Source organism: Sander lucioperca, chromosome 21 (assembly GCF_008315115.2).
Source record: "Sander lucioperca isolate FBNREF2018 chromosome 21, SLUC_FBN_1.2, whole genome shotgun sequence".
Taxonomy (NCBI): Eukaryota; Metazoa; Chordata; class Actinopteri; order Perciformes; family Percidae; genus Sander; species Sander lucioperca.
In genome coordinates this window covers 17,509,109-17,528,578 of record NC_050193.1, presented here as the reverse complement: position 1 = coordinate 17,528,578, position 19,470 = coordinate 17,509,109, and the positions used below count along the sequence as shown (strand labels likewise).

At 35.6% G+C, this 19,470-nt stretch overlaps 1 protein-coding gene across 10 annotated transcripts in view; it reads right to left on the bottom strand.

The window, feature by feature from the left end:
• caskin1 (CASK interacting protein 1) overlaps positions 1 to 19,470 on the bottom strand; it is a 137,720-nt gene that overhangs the window by 2,129 nt on the left and 116,121 nt on the right. For 9 of the 10 annotated variants that reach the window (XM_031318660.2, XM_031318661.2, XM_031318665.2 and 6 more), the window contains 5 exons: positions 19,043 to 19,186; positions 16,819 to 18,023; positions 16,029 to 16,328; positions 14,756 to 15,341; positions 13,477 to 13,981 (listed from right to left, as the gene is read on the bottom strand). In XM_031318660.2, the coding sequence (XP_031174520.1) occupies positions 13,477 to 13,981; positions 14,756 to 15,341; positions 16,029 to 16,328; positions 16,819 to 18,023; positions 19,043 to 19,186 (2,740 nt within the window). The remainder of the gene's footprint in view (positions 1 to 13,476; positions 13,982 to 14,755; positions 15,342 to 16,028; positions 16,329 to 16,818; positions 18,024 to 19,042; positions 19,187 to 19,470) is intronic. The other variant, XM_031318662.2, reaches the window with a different exon arrangement.

Sequence of the window (19,470 nt, the reverse complement as noted above, 5' to 3'; positions counted from 1 at the left end):
GAACTTTTTTATGACTTTTTTGGACATACTATACTATGACTCTTTTCGACATACGATACTATGACCTTTTTTAACATACTATGACTTTTTTCAACATACTATACTATGACTGTTTTATGACTTTTTTCGACATACTATACTAGGACATTTTTATGACTTTTTTCGACATACTATACTATGACTCTTTTCGACATACAATACTATGACCTTTTTCGACATACTATACTATGATTGTTTTATGACTTTTTCAGACAGACTATACTACGACGTTTTTCAACATTCTATACTAAAACATTTTTATGATTTTTTTCTACATACTATACTATGACTTTGAATGACTTTTTTCGACATAGTATACTATGACTTTTTCCGACATACTATACTATGCCTTTTTGACTTTTTTCGACATACTATGACTTTGTACGACATACTATACTATGATTGTTTTGTGACTTTTTCAGACAGACTATACTACGACGTTTTTCAACATTCTATACTAAAACATTTTTATGATTTTTTTCGACATACTATACTATGACTTTGAGTGACTTTTTTCGACATAGTATACTATGACTTTTTCCGACATACTATACTATGCCTTTTTGACTTTTTTCGACATACTATGACTTTGTACGACATACTATACTATGATTGTTTTGTGACTTTTTCAGACAGACTATACTACGACGTTTTTCAACATTCTATACTAAAACATTTTTATGATTTTTTTCGACATACTATACTATGACTTTGAATGACTTTTTTCGACATAGTATACTATGACTTTTTTCGACATACTATACTATGCCTTTTTGAGTTTTTTCGACATACTATGACTTTGTACGACATACTATACTATGATTGTTTTGTGACTTTTTCAGACAGACGTTTTTCAACAGACTATACTACGACGTTTTTCAACATTCTATACTAAACACTTTTTCATGATTTTTTTCGACATACTATACTATGACTTTTTGTGAGTTTTTTCGACATACTATGCTAGGACTTTTTTATGACTTTTTCGACATACTATACTATGACTTTCAACATACTATACTATGACTTTTTTCAACATACTATACTATGACTTTTTTCGACATACTACACTCTGACTCTTTTTGACATACTATACTATGACTTTTTTCGACATACTACACTCTGACTCTTTTTGACATACTATACTATGACTTTTTTCGACATACTACACTCTGACTCTTTTTGACATACTATACTATGACTTTTTTATGATTTTTTTTCAACATACTATACTATGACCTTTTTCAACATACTATGACTTTTTTCGACATACTTTACTATGACTCTTTTCGACATACTAAACTTGAACTTTTTTATGACTTTTTTCGACATACTAGACTACGACTTTTTTCGACATACTATACTATGACTTTTTCAATATGCTATGTTATGATCTTTTTATGACTTTATTGAACATGCTATACTATGCCTTTTTATGACTTTTTTCGACATACTAGACTAGGACATTTTTATGACTTTTTTCGACATACTATACTATGACTTTTTTCGACATACTATACTATGACTTTTTCAATATGCTATGTTATGATATTTTTATGACTTTTTTGAACATGCTATACTATGACTTTTTTCAACATACTATACTATGACTGTTTTATGACTTTTTTCGACATACTATACTATGACTCTTTTCGACATACAATACTATGACTTTTTTCGACATACTATACTATGATTGTTTTATGACTTTTTCAGACAGACTATACTACGACGTTTTTCAACATTCTATACTAAAACATTTTTATGATTTTTTTCGACATACTATACTATGCCTTTTGAGTTTTTTCGACATACTATGACTTTTTACGACATACTATGCTATGATTGTTTTATGACTTTTTCAGACAGACTACACTATGACGATTTTTACCCACTATGACTTTTTTATGATTTTCTTTCAACATACTATACTATGACTTTTTGTGAGTTTTTTCGACATACTATGCTAGGACTTTTTTATGACTTTTTTCGACATACTAGACTAGGACATTTTTATGACTTTTTTCGACATACTATACTATGACTTTTTTCGACATACTATACTATGACTCTTTTCGACATACTATACTATGACTCTTTTCGACATACTATACTATGACCTTTTTCAACATACTATGACTTTTTTCGACATACTATACTATGACTGTTTTATGACTTTTTTCGACATACTATACTAGAACATTTTTATGACTTTTTTTCAACATACTATACTATGACTTTTTTCGACATACTATACCATGATTGTTTTATGACTTTTTCAGACAGACTATACTACGACGTTTTTCAACATTCTATACTAAAACATTTTTATGATTTTTTTCGACATACTATACTATGACTTTGAATGACTTTTTTCGACATAGTATACTATGACTTTTTTCGACATGCTATACTATGCCTCTTTGAGTTTTTTCGACATACTATGACTCTTTTCGACATACAATACTATGAATTTTTTGGACATAGTATACTATGACTTTTTTCGACATACTATACTATGTCTCTTTTCGACATACTATAGTATGACTTTTTTATGACTTTTTTCAACATACTATACGATGACCTTTTTCAACATACTATGACTTTTTTCGACACACTATACCATGACTCTTTTCGACATACTATACTATGACTCTTTTCGACATACTAGAACTTTTTTATGACTTTTTTGACATACTAGACTAGGACATTTTTATGACTTTTCGACATACTATACTATGACTCTTTTCGACATACTATACTATGACCTTTTTCAACATACTATGACTTTTTTCGACACACTATACCATGACTCTTTTCGACATACTATACTATGACTCTTTTCGACATACTAGAACTTTTTTATGACTTTTTTTGACATACTAGACTAGGACATTTTTATGACTTTTCGACATACTATACTATGACTCTTTTCGACATACTATACTATGACCTTTTTCAACATACTATGACTTTTTTCGACATACTATACTATGATTGTCTTATGACTTTTTTCGACATACTATACTAGGACATTTCTATGACTTTTTACGACATACTATACTATGATTGTTTTATGACTTTTTCAGACAGACTATACTACGACGTTTTTCAACATTCTATACTAAAACATTTTTATGACTTTTTGTGAGTTTTTTCGACATACTATGCCAGGACTTTTTTATGACTTTTTCGACATACTATACTATGACTTTTTTCGACATACTACACTCTGACTCTTTTTGACATACCATACTATGACTTTTTTATGATTTTTTTCAACATACTATACTATGACCTTTTTCAACATACTATGACTTTTTTCGACATACTATACTATGACCTTTTTCAACATACTATGACTTTTTTCGACATACTATACTATGACTGTTTTATGACTTTTTTCGACATACTATACTATGACTTTTTCAATATGCTATGTTATGATCTTTTTATGACTTTTTTCGACATACTATACTATGACTTTTTTCAACATACTATACTATGACTTTTTCAATATGCTATGTTATGATCTTTTTATGACTTTTTTGAACATGCTATACTATGCCTTTTTATGACTTTTTTCGACATACTAGACTAGGACATTTTTATGACTTTCTTTCAACATACTATACTATGACTTTTTTCGACATACTATACTATGACTTTTTTCAACATACTACACTCTGACTCTTTTTGACATACTATACTATGACTTTTTTCGACATACTACACTCTGACTCTTTTTGACATACTATACTATGACTTTTTTATGATTTTTTTCAACATACTATACTATGACCTTTTTCAACATACTATGACTTTTTTTCGACATACTATACTATGACTGTTTTATGACTTTTTTCGACATACTATACTAGGACATTTCTATGACTTTTTTCGACATACTATACTATGACTCTTTTCGACATACTAGACTACGACTTTTTTCGACATACTATACTATGACTTTTTCAATATGCTATGTTATGATCTTTTTATGACTTTATTGAACATGCTATACTATGCCTTTTTATGACTTTTTTCGACATACTAGACTAGGACATTTTTATGACTTTTTTCGACATACTATACTATGACTTTTTTCGACATACTATACTATGACTTTTTCAATATGCTATGTTATGATATTTTTATGACTTTTTTGAACATGCTATACTATGACTTTTTTCAACATACTATACTATGACTGTTTTATGACTTTTTTCGACATACTATACTATGACTCTTTTCGACATACAATACTATGACTTTTTTCGACATACTATACTATGATTGTTTTATGACTTTTTCAGACAGACTATACTACGACGTTTTTCAACATTCTATACTAAAACATTTTTATGATTTTTTTCGACATACTATACTATGCCTTTTTGAGTTTTTTCGACATACTATGACTTTTTACGACATACTATGCTATGATTGTTTTATGACTTTTTCAGACAGACTACACTATGACGATTTTTACCCACTATGACTTTTTTATGATTTTCTTTCAACATACTATACTATGACTTTTTGTGAGTTTTTTCGACATACTATGCTAGGACTTTTTTATGACTTTTTTCGACATACTAGACTAGGACATTTTTATGACTTTTTTCGACATACTATACTATGACTTTTTTCGACATACTATACTATGACTCTTTTCGACATACTATACTATGACTCTTTTCGACATACTATACTATGACCTTTTTCAACATACTATGACTTTTTTCGACATACTATACTATGACTGTTTTATGACTTTTTTCGACATACTATACTAGGACATTTTTATGACTTTTTTTCAACATACTATACTATGACTTTTTTCGACATACTATACCATGATTGTTTTATGACTTTTTCAGACAGACTATACTACGACGTTTTTCAACATTCTATACTAAAACATTTTTATGATTTTTTTCGACATACTATACTATGACTTTGAATGACTTTTTTCGACATAGTATACTATGACTTTTTTCGACATGCTATACTATGCCTCTTTGAGTTTTTTCGACATACTATGACTCTTTTCGACATACAATACTATGAATTTTTTGGACATAGTATACTATGACTTTTTTCGACATACTATACTATGTCTCTTTTCGACATACTATAGTATGACTTTTTTATGACTTTTTTCAACATACTATACGATGACCTTTTTCAACATACTATGACTTTTTTCGACACACTATACCATGACTCTTTTCGACATACTATACTATGACTCTTTTCGACATACTAGAACTTTTTTATGACTTTTTTTGACATACTAGACTAGGACATTTTTATGACTTTTCGACATACTATACTATGACTCTTTTCGACATACTATACTATGACCTTTTTCAACATACTATGACTTTTTTCGACACACTATACCATGACTCTTTTCGACATACTATACTATGACTCTTTTCGACATACTAGAACTTTTTTATGACTTTTTTTGACATACTAGACTAGGACATTTTTATGACTTTTCGACATACTATACTATGACTCTTTTCGACATACTATACTATGACCTTTTTCAACATACTATGACTTTTTTCGACATACTATACTATGATTGTCTTATGACTTTTTTCGACATACTATACTAGGACATTTCTATGACTTTTTACGACATACTATACTATGATTGTTTTATGACTTTTTCAGACAGACTAGACTAGGACATTTTTATGACTTTTTTCGACATACTATACTATGACTTTTTTCGACATACTATACTATGACTCTTTTCGACATACTATACTATGACTCTTTTCGACATACTATACTATGACCCTTTTCAACATACTATGACTTTTTTCGACATACTATGACTTTTTTCGACATGCTATACTATGACTTTTTTATGACGATTTTCGCCATACAATACTATGACTTTTTATGACTTTTTTCGACATACTATACCATGACTTTTTTATAATTTTTTTTTAACATACCATACTATGACTGTTTTGACATACTATACTATAAGTTTTTTCGACATACTATACTATGACTCTTTTCAACATACTATACTATGACTTTTTTCGACGAACTATACTATGACTTTTTCGACAGACTATACTATGACTTTTTTCGACATACTATACTATAACCTTTTTCAACATACTATGACTTTTTTTATGACTTTTTCAGACAGACTATACTACGAATTTTTTCAACATAATATACTATGACTTTTTTCAACATTCTATACTAAAACATTTTCATGATTTCTTTCGAAATACTATACTATGACTTTGAATGACTTTTTTGGACATAGTATACTATGACTTTTTTCGACATGCTATACTATGCCTTTTTGAGTTTTTTCGACATACTATGACTTTTTTCGACATAATATGACTTTTTACGACATACTATGATTGTTTTATGACTTGTTCAGACAGACTATACTATGACTTTTTTCGACATGCTATACTATGACTATTTTATGATGATTTTCGTCATACAATACTATGACTTTTAATGACTTTTTTTCGACATACTACACTAGGACATTTTTATGACTTTTTTCGACATACTATACTAGGACATTTTTATGACTTTTTTCGACATACTATACCATGACTTTTTTATAATTTTTTTTTAACATAGCATACTATGACTTTTTTGATATACTATGACTTTTTTCGACATGCTATACTATGACTTTTTTATGACTTTTTTCGACATACCATAGTATGACTTTTTCGACATACCATACTGTGACTTCTTTCAAAATACTATACTATGACTTTTTGAGTTTTTTTCGACATATTATACTATGACTTTTTCAACATACTATACTACCATACCTGGATTTTTTTGACTTTTTCGACATACTATACTGTGACTTCTTTCAACATACTATACTATGACTCTTTTTGACATACCTGGATTTTTTTGACTTTTTCGACATACTATACTGTGACTTCTTTCGACATACCTGTATTTTTTTTTCTTTTTTCGACATACTATACTATGACTTTCTTTCAAAATACTATACTATGACTTTTTTCAACATACTATACTATGACTATTTTCAACATACTATACTACGACTTTTTTATGATCTTCTTTCGACATACAATACTATGACTTTTAACGACCTTTTTCAACATACTATGACTTTTCTATGACTTTTTTCCGACATACTATAATATGATTGTTTTATGACTTTTTCAGACAGACTATACTATGACTTTTTTTCGACATACTATACTATGACATTTTTTATGATTTTTTTTCGACATACTATACTATAACTTTTTTTGCCACACTATAATATGACTTTTAATGACTTTTTGAGCCATACTATACTATGTCTATGAGGATAGTGGCTAAATTATCCTCCATAATGGAAAACATCCCACCCTATGCAGGACATTCTGGAGCCACTGTGCAGCTCCTTCAGTGACAGGGTGCAGCAGCTGCACCACCTCAAGGAGAGATAGCGCAGGTCTTTCCTTCCTGCTGCTGTCAGACTTTACAATCAGCTCCCAGTGGACCACATGGACAAAACACACACCAGGACTGATAAACCTTGCAATAATAATGTGACTGTGAAATACTGTAAATACAACTGTTTGTTTATTTACTATACAAATAAAAGAATTGTTTCATTATTTTGAATTCATTGTTTGTTTATCTTTACAATGTATTGTACTTTTTCCTCCATATCTCTTGCTGTTGCAACATTTTGAATTTCTCGGTTGTGTCCTTTAAAAAAATTAAAGGATTTTGAAGTTTTTTCGACATACTATACTATGATTGTTTTATGACTTTCAGATAGACTATACTATGACTTTATTCGACATATTATGCTATGACATTTTTATGACTTTCTTCAACATACGATACGATGACTTTTTTATGACGATTTTCGCCATACTATAGTATGACTTTTTTAGACATATTATACTATGACTTTTTTTTGCCCACAATGACTTTTTTATGATTTTCTTTCAACATACTATGACTTTTTTCGACATACTATGCTATGACTTTTTGAGTTATTTGACATACTATTACTATGACTTTTTTTCGACATACTATACAATGAGTTTTTTATGAGTTGTTTCGACATAATATACTATGACTCTTTTCGCCACACTATAATATGACTTTTAATGACTTTTTGAGCTTTGATGTCTATGAGGATAATGGCTAAATTATCCTACATGATGGAAAACATCCCACCCTATGCAGGACATTCTGGAGCCACTGTGCAGCTCCTTCAGTGACAGGGTGCAGCAGCGGCGCCACCTCAAGGAGAGATAGCGCAGGTCTTTCCTTCTTGCTGCTGTCAGAACTGCTCCCAGTAGACCACATGGACAAAACACACACGGGGACTGATAAACCTTGCAATAATAATGTGACTGTGAAATACTGTAAATACAACTGTTTGTTTATTTACTATACAAATTAAACAATTTTTTAATTATTTTGAATTCATTGTTTGTTTATCTTTACAATGTATTGTACTTTTTCCTCCATATCTCTTGCTGCTGCAACATTGTGAATTCCCAGTTGTGGGATTAATAAAGGATTTTGAATCTTGAATCTTGAATCTATACTATAGTATGAGGTTTTTTTCGACATACTATACCATGACGTTTTTTTCGACATACTATACTAGGACTTTTTCAGACAGACTATACTAGGACTTTTTTCAACATACTATACTATGACTTTTTTATGATGATTTTCGCCATACTATACGATGAATTTTTATGACTTTTTTCAACATACTATACTATGACTTTTTGAGCTTTTTCGACATACTATACTATGACTTTTTTATGATTTTCTTTCAACATAATATACTATGACTTTTTTTTGACATACTAAACTATGACTTTTTTTGAGTTTTTTTCGACATACTATACTATGACTTTTTTATAATTTTTTTCGACATACCATACTATGACTTTTTTCGCCATACTATACTATGACTTTTTTTATGATTTTCTTTCAACATGCTATACTATGTCTTTTTGAGTTTTTTCGACATACTATACTATGACTTTTTTTTGACATACTAAACTATGACTTTTTGAGTTTTTTCGACATACTATATAATGATTTTTTATGATTTTTTTCGACATACTATACTATGACCTTTTTTAACATACTATGACTTTTTCGATTGTTTTATGACTTTTTTAGACTTACTATACTATGACTCTTTTCAACAAACCTGGATTTTTTCATGACTTTTTTCGACATACTATACTATGACCTTTTTCAACATACTATACTATGACTTTATGACCTTTTTCAACATACTATATTATGACTTTTTACGACATACTATACTATGTTTTTTTTATGATTGTCTTTTAAAATACTATACTATGACTTTTTTATGATTTTCTTTCAACATGCTATACTATGTCTTTTTGTGTTTTTTCGACATACTATACTATGACTTTTTTATGATTGCCCTTCAACATACTATACTATGACTTTTTTATAACTTTTTTCGACATACCATACTATGTCTTTTTTGACATACTATACTATGACTCTTTTCGACATACTATACTATGACTTTTTTATAATTTTTTTTCGACATACCAAACTATGTCTTTTTTGACATACTATACTATGAATCTTTTCGCCATACTATACTATGACTTTTTTATGATTTTCTTTCAACATACTATACTCTGACTTTTTTATAATTTTTTTCGCCACACCATACTATGAATCTTTTCGCCATACTATACTATGACTTTTTTATGATTATCTTTCAACATAATATACTAAGACTTTTTTTGACATACTAAACTATGACTTTTTTAGTTTTTTCGACATACTATACAATTACTTTTTATGATTTTTTTCGACATGCTATACTATGAGTTTTTTGGACACACCATACTATGACTTTTTTATATTTTTTTTGGACACACCATACTATGACTTTTTTCGACATACTATACTATGACTTTTTTATGATTGTCTTTCAACATACTATACTATGACTTTTTTATAATTTTTTTAGCCATACCATACAACGAATCTTTTCGCCATACTATACTATGACTTTTTTATGATTTTCTTTCAACATACTATACTATGACTTTTTTGACATACTAAACTATAACATTTTTTATGATTCTTTTTCGACATACTATACTATGACTTTTTTATGATTTTCTTTCAACATGCTATACTATGTCTTTTTTCGACATACTATACTATGACTTTTTTATAATTTTTTTCAATATACCATACTATGACTTTTTTCGACATACTATAGTATGACTTTTTTATGATTGTCTTTCAACATGCTATACTATGACTTTTTTTGACATACTAAACTATGACTTTTTATGATTTTTTTCGACATACTATACTATGACCTTTTTTAACATACTATGACTTTTTCGATTGTTTTATGACATTTTCAGACAGACTATACTATGACTTTTTTCGACATACTATACTATGACTCTTTTCAACAAACCTGGATTTTTTCATGACTTTTTATGACTTTTTCAGACATACTATACTATGACTTTTTATGATTTTCTTTTGCCATGCTATACTATGACTCTTTTTGACATGCTATACAATGACTTTTTTATGACTTTTTTCGACATACTATACTATGACTTTTTTATGATTTTTTTTCAACATACTACACTATGACTTTTTAATGAGTTTTTTCGACGTAATATACTAGGATATTTTTATGACTTTTATCGACATACTATACCATGACTTTTTTATAATTTCTTTTCGACATATTACTTGACTTTTTTCAACATACTATACTATGTTTTTTTTGACATACTATACTATGACTCTTTTCAACATACTATACTATGACTTTTTTCAACATACTATACTATGACTTTTTTCAACATATTATACTATGACTTTTTTATGATGACTTTCGCCATACTATACTATGACTTTTTTCAACATACTATACATTGTAGATTTAGCCAAAAGGCTCGTTTTCATCTACAGTCCCTGGCCAGATGTTACAATAGGCTCCATAAAAATCAAATAAACAAGACAAGACGGGTAGGGGTGGGAAAACAGTCATTAACTTAAAGAAAAGCAACGCTTTGTGACAAAACATTGATAATATCTACATATAAAAAAGTCAGCAAGACATGAAGTACATAAAGCATGCAGGACAAACAAGAAGCAGCATCAGGCAAATACCAATAACGGCAGACAAGACTAGCATATATCACATACAGCGAGGCATGCATCAGCACATTAAGCAGTGTTAGACACTTATTTGTTAGTCAAAGCATACAGTGCATTCATATAACAGCACAACATACAGCAACATTGCATAAACACAAGCATTTAATAGGTCTATCAGTCACAGAAAAACAAACAAACAAACAAACAAACAAACAAACAAGCAGAAACAACAATGCATACAATAGATATGAAGCAGCACATGAGACATTGAACAAGCTACATCATAAGCAGACCACAATGGGCAACCCAAGCAAGCATAGTAAGATGCAAGATGCAGGACAAATTCACAGACAACCTAACACAAGGTGGCAACAGCATATCTTAGTTATCAATGAGCCACTGTTTCCAATGGGAACTAAAGGACCGAAATGTATTAAGGTCTCTGATACTAACATACTATACTACGACTTTTCTTGACATACTATACTATGACTTTTTTTTATGACTTTTCATAGTATATATTTACAACTTATAGTATGTCGAAAAAGTCATTAAAATGTCATAGTATAGTGGGCGCCCGGGTAGGTCAGTTGGTAGAGCGTTTACTTGACGCAGCGGGCCCGGGTTCGACTCTGACCTGCGGCCCTTTGCTGCATGTCATTCCCCCTCTCTCTCCCCTTTCATTTCCTCAGCTGTCCTGTCAATAAAGGCCTAAAAATGCCCAAAAAATTATCTTAAAAAAAAAAAAGTCATAGTATAGTACGTTAAAAAAAATCATAGTATAGTATGTCGAAAAAAAACATAGTATAGTATGTCGAAAAAAGTCATGTATAGTATGTCAAAAAATTTAATAAAAAAGTCATAGAATAGTATGTTAAAAAATGTATAGTATGTCAAAAAAGTCATAAAAAAGTCATGGTATAGAATGTAGGAAAAAAGTCATGGTATAGTATGTTAAAAGATTCATAGTATAGTATAGTTAAAAAAAAAAAAAAAAGGTCTCTTTAAAGAAGGCCGTTTGTGCTGCTACGCGTGGCTTGCTGCCCAGTTCAATTGTAACGTACTAAGATTTCGATATGAAATAGCCATTTAAATAAAGGCTTTAAAGAATTTACTAGAAGAGTGCCTTGGACCTTTTTTCTCTTTTGAATTTTTGTGTTCTCCTTCCAAAGAGCACCTTCATGATTTGTTTGAACTTCTGAGCACTCCTGACTTTTCTTCTCATAGTATGTCGAAAAGTCAAAAAGATCATCGGTATGTCGAAAAAAGACATTAAAAAGTCATAGTATAGTATGTCAAAAAAGTCATAAAAAGGTAAAGGTAAAGTATGTAAAAAAAGTATCACCAATTAAGTTGAAAAAACACCAAGTTTTGGTTCCGAAAAGGAAGCACTTTTGAACATTAGACCTGGTGGACTGGCGGCCACCTTGGATTTGACCTCTAAGGGTCCTCAGAAGTTAAATCTGACTTCCCTCCACTTCTGAAAATAAACCTTATGGTATGCACTAACTATGTAAGAAATGTCATGTTTTTCCTCTTTCTTTCTATCCGCCCTACTACTCCATTGACGTTTCATTAAATGCTTATTTAAGCCTGGAAACAAGCGAGATGAATCGTGACCGTAAAACATTTGATTAGGCGCAAAGGAACATTTTAAAAAATGCCAAAAAGGCAAAGGTACAAGACTGTAACAGCGAACTCCACCAATCAGACACATCACTGTTACGATTGTGGGTAGTGTATTACTTCTTCATGACATCGCAAATAAAAGTGTTTTTCTTAAAATAAGGTTGATTTCAAACTGACTTGTTGCTTCTACAGGGGCATAAACCTGTGTTTCACAACCTCGTAGCTCATGGAAAGTCTAAACTTTGATGGTTTTGACATTATGGCTAATAATCCAAATCCTTATGGAGATACTGAATGGGATTTTTAGTTCCAGAACCACACTGTTGAGCTCTATAAAGAAACAACATTATTCATGTATTGCAGTCTGGAGCTGGTCCTATAGCATTATGCTAAGAAAACTATAGACTACAGCTGAAGCTGATGGGAATACCATTAGTTTGCAGATATTCAGTCATAAACCAAAGTATTAGACAAATACACATTTTGACCTGATGATGACTGAAGTGATTAGAATTTGTATATGTGAAGTGTGTTTGTTTTCTTTCTGTGAGTATAGAAGTGTGTGTGTGTGTGTGTGTGTGTGTGTGTGTGTGTGTGTGTGCTCCTTACTCTTCCTGCCGCAGTATCTTGTCCTCCACGGCCTGCAGAGCGGCGGCCAGCGACGCACTTGTCTCCTCCAGCTTCTGATGCACCAATGAATCTACACCGAAGTCCGGTGTCGTAGCGGCCGGCACTGTGACCCCGCCTCCCGCCATCCCAGTGTCCACCGACACCCCACCGATGGAGGAGCGAGGGGGCTTGACGGGTGGCGGGGTCGGGCTGGGAGTGGCGGGAGTCTGGGGCGTCTGTGGTGTAGTGGGGGTCTGCGGGGTGTGGGGGCTCTGCGGAGACGGGCTCAGCGGCTTGGCGTTTGGCGGGCTGGGGATGTTGGAAGGGGGGAAGCAGGGGGGTGAGCTGGTCTGTCGGGCCACTGCATGGTGCTGCTTGACCGGGGCAGAGGCCGGGTTAGGGGAGGGGGGGCTGGTCATGGAGTGGATGAGCTTGGCCGGCTTGGGTGCCGTGGGTGGGGGCGCCGGTTTAGGCGACACAGGTGGAGGGATCTTCTTTCCATTCACTACAGAAATAGAGACATGGAAAAAAAGAGCGGGGTTAGATCACTGACTGGCATCTGCATCCTGATATATTACCTCTTGGCACTCATTTTTTAATTCGAAATTTAAAATTTTTCTAAACAATAACTCTGTTTCCCTGGTTACGCCTGAGGATTTGACTAATACTTGGAATAATCGCCCATAAGGCTCTTATGCAATGTTTTCTAGATCTTTTTTTTCTTGGGTTTTTCTGGTTGTTTCCTTGTTATTTTGTTTATTTAGATTGTCATTATTACTTTATTTTCCTATTGTCTGATTTAATATTGTCTGACTTAATGTTGTTTTGGACCCCAGGAAGACTAGTTGGTCGTCTAGGCATCAGCTAATGGGGATCCTTATAATAAACTTAATGCCTTTTGCCTGCCAATGTGGCCAGATTACATGTTTGGACTTGTCATTCGACCACATTGGCAGTTTGTTTTAAGCATACTGACCCTGGTGGCTTTAAGGCTTTAGTAGCTTCAAACAAAGTGCTTTTCAAATAGTGTCTCAAACTCCCTCCCAAACCTTTCTGACGTTGGAATTGAGGGCCCTGTGTTACTTTCTGTAGCCGACAGTTTGTACAATTCATCGTGTCTCGACCCTATTTATGACTGCTGGCTTTTTGCCCTGCCTTCCACTATGGCCATAAACACCAAGATGTTGATTTTTACTACAAAGCACTTGCAAATTTTCAAATAATGACCCCAACCTCATCCCCATCTGACAGAAAACCCACAATCATACGCCGTGAGTACCTGGGCTTCCAGGCGTCCCCGGGCCAGGCAGGGGGACTCTTTTGTTGGAGATCGGCTGTGGGGGGGACTGTGGGCCTCCCTGTCTCTTTATCTGTGCCACCACAGGCTTCGGGGAGACTGGAGGCTTTGGTTTTCTCACAGGGCCTGCTTCATTGGCCACTGAAGCGCCTTGGTCCACACTGTCCCTGCGGGGCGTGGCAGTCACTTGCGGTTGAGGTTGAGGTTGAGGTTGAGGTTGCGGCTGCTCTGTCACTCCAGCATCAGACACTGGGCGGCGTTTCACTGTGGCCGTGCCGTTCTGGTAGGGTACTGGCTGCGTGGTGTTGGGCTGCCCGGCCCCCACAGGCTCTCCGTTAGCAGCCAGGTCTGCGTAGCCCTCAGGCTCCTTGTCGCGGCTCTTGGGCCGCCGTTTGACAGTAGATGACTCCTGGAGGGTGAAGTCGGAGCCGTTGGGGTGGGGCTTGGAGCTGCGGGGCCGTCGCTTTAAGGTCGCCGTGGCCTCAACCCTGGTGATGTCCTCCTGCGTGTAATCCACGTCTCCCTGGGGACCCTCGCCGTCTCCCTGCAGACAAACACAAAATACACACTAACGGAAAATTCATACATTCGTGACAAGAGGTAATTTTTGCACAAACAGTCAAAAACATTGACAAAGATCAAAGGATAACACAAATAAAGCCTACAGAACACATAAGCTTGATTTTAGGACATTACATTACATAGATAGATGATGTACATATAATATATAGATAGAAAGATTAAATAGATAGATAAATATATAATAGATTGATAGCTAGATAGCTAAATAGATAGATCTACCCCTGGTGGTTGGCTGCAGTATATGTCATAAATACCGCCCCCTCTGTTTTAACGGATGGGACATGGGCCAAACAAAAAAGTACACGTCAAATCAATTTTTGTTGGTGGATGGTTTCTGTCATTTTAGCTAGTTCTTATTACACTGCTGTTTGTTCAAGTGTTGATTTTTTCTGATTGGTTTTCATTAGTCATTTGATGCTATAAAGAACGTCATGATTGACAGCTGTGATTGGCTTGCGAATGGTTGGACGGGTGTATGGGCGGGGCTATGAGACCCCTGCTCCACCGCCCAATTACTACTCCGACTCTCAAAAATAGCAGCGCCCGTATACGGGATATTTTGGCTTCACTTTTATACAGTGGGAGGAAGCAGAGACGCGTCACCCATCTTTACAGTCTATGAGATAGATAGATAGATAGATAGATAGATAGACAAACATATATAGATAGCTACCTGTCCTTCTCCTTCTCCTCGTCCTTGGCGGCGGATGGTCAGGTTTCCCTCATCTGCAAACGGCAGGTTCTCTGACGAACTGCCTCCCGAGCTGGGGTGGGGGGAGGATGGAGGGTTTGGGGAGGAAGAATTTACAGGGGGAGGGGAGGTTTCAGGCTGGACGGAGGGAGAGGGTAAAGCAGCGGGAGTTGGTTGTTCACGCCTGGCAGCTGCCACCAGCTCAGTGACCGGGCCACTAATGGTCCGCCGCCGGTTCACCACTTCACCGTCCAGACCAATGGCATCGCGTGTTTTCCCCACCTGGTAAACACACAACCATACAGTTGATCATGCTTTAGTTCATTAGAAAAGAATAGAATATAGAACAGATGTGTATTGCCATTTGCACAGGTACAGAGCTGTGCAGGTGCATTGGAATTTTTGTGTGTTTCTCTAAGAGTCAGTTTTACACAAAAATATAAGAAGAAATAGAAATATACAGTGAAAATATAAAGCTACATAAATATAAATATATAAGTAGAAAAACAATATAAAGACAAAAGAGCTGTAAGATAAAGTTGAAATTGGAAATTCACTGTATAAAAACTTCTTGTGAATATAGATAGTATTGATATTATAGGTCCTGAGATTTTTCACATTGTTAGTGCACACAGAAAAACATAATATTGCACGTGTGAATATATACTTTATTAACCCTTTAACCTTTAACCTTTACATTAACTACATACTGTATACAAATTTTAGAGAAGCACTTGTTTGTGTAAACTAATGGACAATTTTTCTGCAATACCTGCAGGAAATTCCTCTGCAGTGCCATGCCTTTGGCTCCACCTCCTATGGAAGACATCTCTAACATGGCGGCGATGCTTCTCACACTACCCACGCTGCTCGTCTCCACGGCGGCCGTCTCTATGGACACACCCAGGTCACTGGCTCGTCGCTGTTGGTGGTAAGGCACGTCCAGCATCCCCCCCGTGGTGGTGAGCGTGTGCGGCAGTGTGTTGGCTTCCGTCAGGTTGGAGTTGGAGGTGGAGATGTTAGAGCTAGAGCGTTTGGGCGGCGGCGGGGGCGGGCCTTTTTTCTTCTGACGCAGAGCAAAGGACTGCGTCAGGGTGCGGTTGGCGTTCTTGTCCTGGTTGCGGACCGAGTGGCTGCGGCTGACGCGGTGGGTCACCGTGGCGTATTTAACTCCGTCCCCTCTGACGGCAGCAGAGCCCTGACCCCCCACCACCTCTGCTTCCCCCTCTCCACCTCCCTCTCGCCCTCCAACTCCTCCTGCTCTCTCGTCGCACTCCCCATCTGAGACGGCGTATCGGTTGAGGCTGTGGGAGCGTTTCTTCTGCAGCGCAGAAGGCTCTTCTCCGTCTCTCTCAGCCAGCTCAGCCTCTGGCGGGAGGCAGAGCAGCGGCACCTGTGGCTGTTGGTTCTCCCTAACCTCCATCGCCTGCGTCTGTGGATGGTGCTGAGGGTGTGCCTGCTGCTGCGGCTGGACTTGAGGCTGCTGTTGTTGAGGTTGCTGGGGCGGGAGCTGGGCACACGGAGGTCCGCGTTGGGTTGGAGACTGAGGGGGGTGGGAGCGCGGCGACTGAGGCCTCTCCCCCTGGATGAACTGCGGGGGCGGCTTGTGTTTGGCCTGCGGGGACGCTGTGCTCTGGACGGAGGACGTGGAGGAGGAAGATGAGGTTCTAGTCTTGGTAGGGGTGTGAGGGGGCGTGTAGGGAGGCGCAGGCTGGGAGTGGGAGTGACGGTGTTTGCCTTGGGAGGAGGCGCTGCCTCTGTGGGAGGAGCTGCTTCCCTGGCTGCTCTGCTGCCTCATAGTCCGCGCCTCCTTCTTAGGTGGCCCAGCACCTCCTCCCCCTCCTGTCATCACCTCATCATGGTCTTTGCTGCGTGTTCGCTGAGCTTTGACCTCCTGCCCTGGCTGGATCAGGGCACTCTGCAGCTCTGTGCTCAACTCGCTGTCCTGGAAAGTGCTCATCTTTGGAGACATGACCTCTGTGAAAAAAGAGAAAAACAGCTTTAGAATTAATGAATTAGATCTGGGGTGTGAAACAGAAATTCAGTAGGGGCCGCACTCAGAAAGAAGAATGACATCAAGGGCCAGATATGTATAGTTTATCATAGAGATGTTCTGATACCATTTTTTTCTTCCCGATACTGATTCTGATACCTAAACTTGCGTATCGCCTGACACAGAGTACCGATCCGATACCAGTGTGTCATATATTTTATTATGTTTTAACAGCTGTATACTTCTATCCCTGTATGAATGTGATAGGATTGCTATCATTGTTGTACGGCCTGGCTCTGGTTAAACTCTTTTATTATCCAGTTTGACAGGCAGTCATAATTGAAAAAGAACATAAATAAACTAATTTAAAGTAGAATTACATGGTATTGGATCCGTGCATAAACTCCAGTACTTGCCAATACCACGTATCGGAGGCTTTTTTCGATACTGGTATCGATATCGGAACATCTCTAGTTTATTGACGTGCTTTAATGAAGAGAAAAGTTAAATATCTTTGACTGTATTATTGCGTGTCTCATATAGTCTTCTCACTTACAGTGTGGTCCACATAAAGCCCTAAAAAAGTCACAACCTGTTTCACAGCCTGAATATGCAAAGTCTCTGGTTGTGTGGGACTCTCAAAGTCAGCAAATGTGCCAAATTCTCCTCTGTGTGTCGCGTAATTGCACATTGAACAGTTTTTCAGTTTTTGATTTGGTGCACAACTAGGCGGGCCAAAATCTGTTGTGAACCTGTTGTGAATCATATGCGGCCGGATCAAAATTTGCAAGGGGCCAGATTTGGCCCGCTGGTCTTGAGTTTGACAGTTTTAGATTAAAATGAATATTAAAATGAATATTAATCCCAACAGGACAGGAGGTCATCACTGTACTGTTACACGAATTATAAACTATTTGGCCTTGGAGAGATGTCATTAGATAGGCTAAGGCGTGCACACACTCACAGTTGAACCTCATTATGGGACTAGCATCTGTTAGCTCACCGTCTGGAGGCGGGCTGTCCATGGACAGGACGTCCTGCTGCTGTGTGATTGGCAGGGGCTTCTTTCTGAGCGAGCCCCGGCCGTCGGAACCGCGCTGCATTTCAGCCAGCCGCTTCACTGCCAGCATCAGCTTCTTCTGGTGGCCTAAAACATTAGAAGATTGGAATTACATTTATTGTTTAATTAAGGTAACTTCTATGAAGATGGTTTTAAAAAGTATTTGAAATCAAAATAAAATAATATTATTTTAATAAAATTATTTTAATTATACATGTAGATTTTCCCTAAACTCACAATATGAACATGGGCTGCAACTATAAAGCCCGGAAACAATATATGGCAAAAGGTTTTCCTTTATTGATTTTTGAAAAACATAATACATTTTACTGCTCTATTTAAATTTCACTGGCTCTTTTTACACCTTTATT